This window comes from Papilio xuthus, unplaced genomic scaffold (genome assembly GCF_000836235.2).
Source record: "Papilio xuthus unplaced genomic scaffold, Pxut_1.1 DF828258.1, whole genome shotgun sequence".
NCBI classification, from domain to species: Eukaryota; Metazoa; Arthropoda; class Insecta; order Lepidoptera; family Papilionidae; genus Papilio; species Papilio xuthus.
The window spans coordinates 31004-34747 of NW_013530391.1; the positions used below are offsets into that span (position 1 = coordinate 31004).

Sequence of the window (3744 nt, forward strand, 5' to 3'; positions counted from 1 at the left end):
TCCCCGCTCCCCCTGCCCGCCCCCGCCCCCGCCCCCGCCCCCGCCCCCCAACTCGAACACGAAAAGTACGAATAATTCGTAGCCGCAATCCGCGCGTCACCATGATCTTGTAACGTACAAACGAAAATATGTAAATATTGTAAAATTAGGAAAGTAAAATATAATCTATATTACATAGGAACTTACTCTTTATTACCTGTAGACTAAAATGTATTCATAATTTTCAGTAAAGCTTGACCAGAAAAAAATAATAAAAAAGAGTGTTGCCTCTTAAAGAATAGTTCGTGGAACATATAGAAAAAATTAAGACATTCGTGAATGAACATACGCTGAGGGTTGGATGTACATACAAATTATTACACAATTTGCTAATTTATTATTTATAACAGAGAGAGAATTGCACAAGAACATTCGAGGAGCTGTGAGTTGTGATGTATATCTTAAGTGTACATATTATCAATAAAATGAACAATCGTATAATTTTGTTTGTTTTATTTAATTCTACTATTTAAACCCACCAGTTCTCTAGTTTTTCCTACTGAACACTCCACAAATTTTAGCAAATTTTCTCAGGTCTGATACCAGAAGAACCCGAGATATCGAATTCAATATTACCGTAGGAATTGTGTGATGGCGCATCTTCTCGCTTTATTTAATCTTCAGCCAAGTCAATATTTATCTGTGGTAAGTAATTTTTGTTTATTATCTGTGGTATATCACTGGTTAAAATTAAAAAGTCAAAAGTCAAAATCACAAAATGTTATAAAACATGGCTGATTTGATTGGCAAACTTACATCGTGATATTTAGACGTTACGTTATAATAGTATTAGTTGATTTTGTAAATTTAGTGATAATAAGGATTAAAAAGTGAATAAAATATAAGTACTGTAAGTTTTTTTTTAAATCTTGCGAGTGGCGACAAAATTAATGATTATCAGCGTACGCGTCACATTGACATAGTGAGAAAGTGTTGGGAAGTCGCCTCGCGAATGAAGGCGTAATTATTTTCTGTGATTGTGCGATGTCGTTTCCACCTCGGCCTCCGATGGTGCCTTACGGGATCGCTCCAGGGGTAGTCACAATGCCAATGGCCACTCATGTGAGTTACCTCGCAAAGCGGCACTCTTAAATCTAACCTGAAAAATATTGTTTTGAAATAGTTTACTTTGTTAGAGATCCTCATTGTTCTTTTAACAATTTTCATGGAATATTGTTACAAGTTACGATACGCTATTTTAATTGAGTTACATCTTCCTGGATAAAATCTCTGAAATTATAGTAGAAAAAGAATAAAGTATGAGAAAGGCTACATAATGGTAGCGGTCATAGTAATGTTTTCAATGCCCCAGACACACCTTCATAAAATAATAATATGATTTTGTCTGTGTGATCATTCCAAGAATGCAAAAACCTTGAGGATGCCCATTTGATGCTGAGTTGTGGATTTTTATCTGGATGTTACCAAACCATGGTTATATCTGGATCATATAGGTGTTTGTTGTTTGTCTTGTATTGTAGATTGTCCTGCATGGTGACATTTAAAATATGAATTTTACAAATTTAAGAAAGTTCTATACCCTCCACTCTCCCTCATTTTAATTTTAATGTCCTCGTCATAATGATGTGACAGCATCCTGTCATTGGTTTCTAGGTGACCTATTGGTGCACTACCAAAGCATTTTACAGTGGTAATGTATAAAGCAGCATAGACTGCTGCAAGAATTACTTGTTTTACCGGTGCAATGCTACGAGTACACATAATATATGTTTCCAGGTAATGGTGGGAGCGTACAGTGGCACAGTGACTACGGGCGGGGGCTCAGGCCGTGGTGCACTGCTGCCCGCACCCAAATCTGGCCGTACTGTGCCAAGACACACCAATGGTAAAGACCATGATGGACCCGCTGTCACAGTCTTCATAGGTAACCTATATGTTTATACTGTCCAAGTGCATTCTCACCTATTAGGTAGAAATTGTGATAAAAAATAAGTTAGTAAATTAAACATTTACAGATACAAAAATTTGATAGATAAGAGAATACTTAATGCAATTTGCCTTTTCATTGACTTATATTTCATCATGTGTTACTACAACTATATAAATAATATACAATAAATAATAATATACAACCTGACTTGCCAAAAAAGTGCAAGACGCTTCTCGAGACATGCCGCACTCAACGATATCATACGTCGGTCTCTTGCCACCGTTAACGTGCCAAGTCTACTTGAGCCGACTGGTGTAGCAAGAGACCTGACGGTATGAGTTTGATTCCATGGAAGATGGGTCGGGTGGTGGTATGGGATGCAACCTGTTCAGACACGCTGGCCCCTTCCCATCTATATGGAACCGACAACAGAGCGGGTGCGGCTTGTGAAGCGTCTGAAAATGCAAAAGCATGCAAATACAGGGGTCTAGGCTCCGAATATCATTTTGTCCCATTCGGCGTCGAGACCCTTGGTCCGTGGGGTCCTAGCGCTTTAAGACTTTTTAAGGACATTTCCAAAAAAATTATCGACATCACAGGGGACCGAAGAGCTGGCAGCCACCTCGGTCAAAGAATTAGTTTAGCTGTACAGAGGGGGAACGCTGCCAGTATCTTCGGGACCTTGCCTAAAGGGACTCCTTTTAATAACATATTTTAGTGAATTATTTGTGTTTATTTTTATATTTTATTGTATATCATAGATTTAAGACAATATGTAATTATAGAGATAAGGATGTATAATAAATTCATAAAATAGAAAAAAACTATATAAACATAGCTACCATTTACTAGCTCACTTTATCTGACAATTTTGACAAAACAACTGATGTGAGGAATTTGATGTTCCTCTGTTTAAGTATTATAATTGAGGGTTTGTATGGAATGTCAGTATCCATGTGCGCAGGCAACATCAGCAGCCGCGCGCCGGAAGCGATGATCCGCGCGCTGCTGTCTGCGTGCGGGCCGGTGCTCAGCTGGAAGCGCGTCTCCACCTTCGGCTTCTGCGAGTTCGCGGGCCCCGAGGCGGCGCTGCGCTGCGTGCGGCTGCTGCACGACTTCCCGCTCGCAGACAAGAAGCTGCTCGCCCGCACCGACGGCAAGATGCAGGGCCTCGTGGACACATACAAGAGTGGGTGCACCGCCTCCAGTCCCACGCGTTGTGTGACAAGTGATGGTGCTAAGTGTATGATTGTGTACGGTTGCAGCGGAGCAGCGGTCGCGCATGGCAGGCGAGGAGGCAGGTGGTGCGGGGGGTGCTGGGGGTGCGGAGGGGGCGGCGGGCGAGGCGGACTCGTACCTGGACGCGGCGCAGCGCGCGCTGGACGAGGCGGCGCAGCGCCGGCTGGCCGACATCGTGCGTGACCACCAGCACGAGATCAACAACTACGAGCTGCTGCAGCAAGGTGAGCGTCTCCCGCAGACTCGGTACAGTAGCACTGTAACGGTAACAGTAACAGTAACGGTGTGTGTGGTGCGCAGAGGAGGCGATATCGAAGACGGCGCGCGTGCTGGAGGAGGCGGACATCTCGGAGGAGAAGCGGGACGTGATCCACCGGGAGATCGGCAAGTTCCGCGAGAGCATGAAGGTAACCGCGCTCCTCTCTGCCTGTACCTTCTTGTGAGCTGCGACATGACTAGCGATTCCATTTGTGTTGTTTGACGAGCAGGAGCGATAGAGCGATAGAGCGAGCGCCATGACCGCGGTAGTCACCACGGGTGAGTCACGTAGGGCCTAGGTATGTCTGGGGCGGGGG

General features: G+C 43.6%; 2 protein-coding genes across 2 annotated transcripts in view; both read left to right on the forward strand.

Moving 5' to 3' along the window:
- The window catches only part of Syx17 (syntaxin 17), a 3659-nt gene extending 3234 nt beyond the window's left edge, over positions 1-425 (forward strand). The window contains exon 8 of the mRNA XM_013306062.1: positions 390-425. Coding sequence (XP_013161516.1) covers positions 390-425 — 36 coding nt within the window. The remainder of the gene's footprint in view (positions 1-389) is intronic.
- A 312-nt stretch (positions 426-737) lies between these two features.
- The window catches only part of LOC106113340 (RNA-binding protein 25), a 12475-nt gene continuing 9468 nt past the window's right edge, over positions 738-3744 (forward strand). The window contains exons 1-5 of the mRNA XM_013306063.1: positions 738-1101; positions 1777-1924; positions 2895-3119; positions 3196-3393; positions 3470-3576. Coding sequence (XP_013161517.1) covers positions 1084-1101; positions 1777-1924; positions 2895-3119; positions 3196-3393; positions 3470-3576 — 696 coding nt within the window. The 5' untranslated portion in view covers positions 738-1083. The remainder of the gene's footprint in view (positions 1102-1776; positions 1925-2894; positions 3120-3195; positions 3394-3469; positions 3577-3744) is intronic.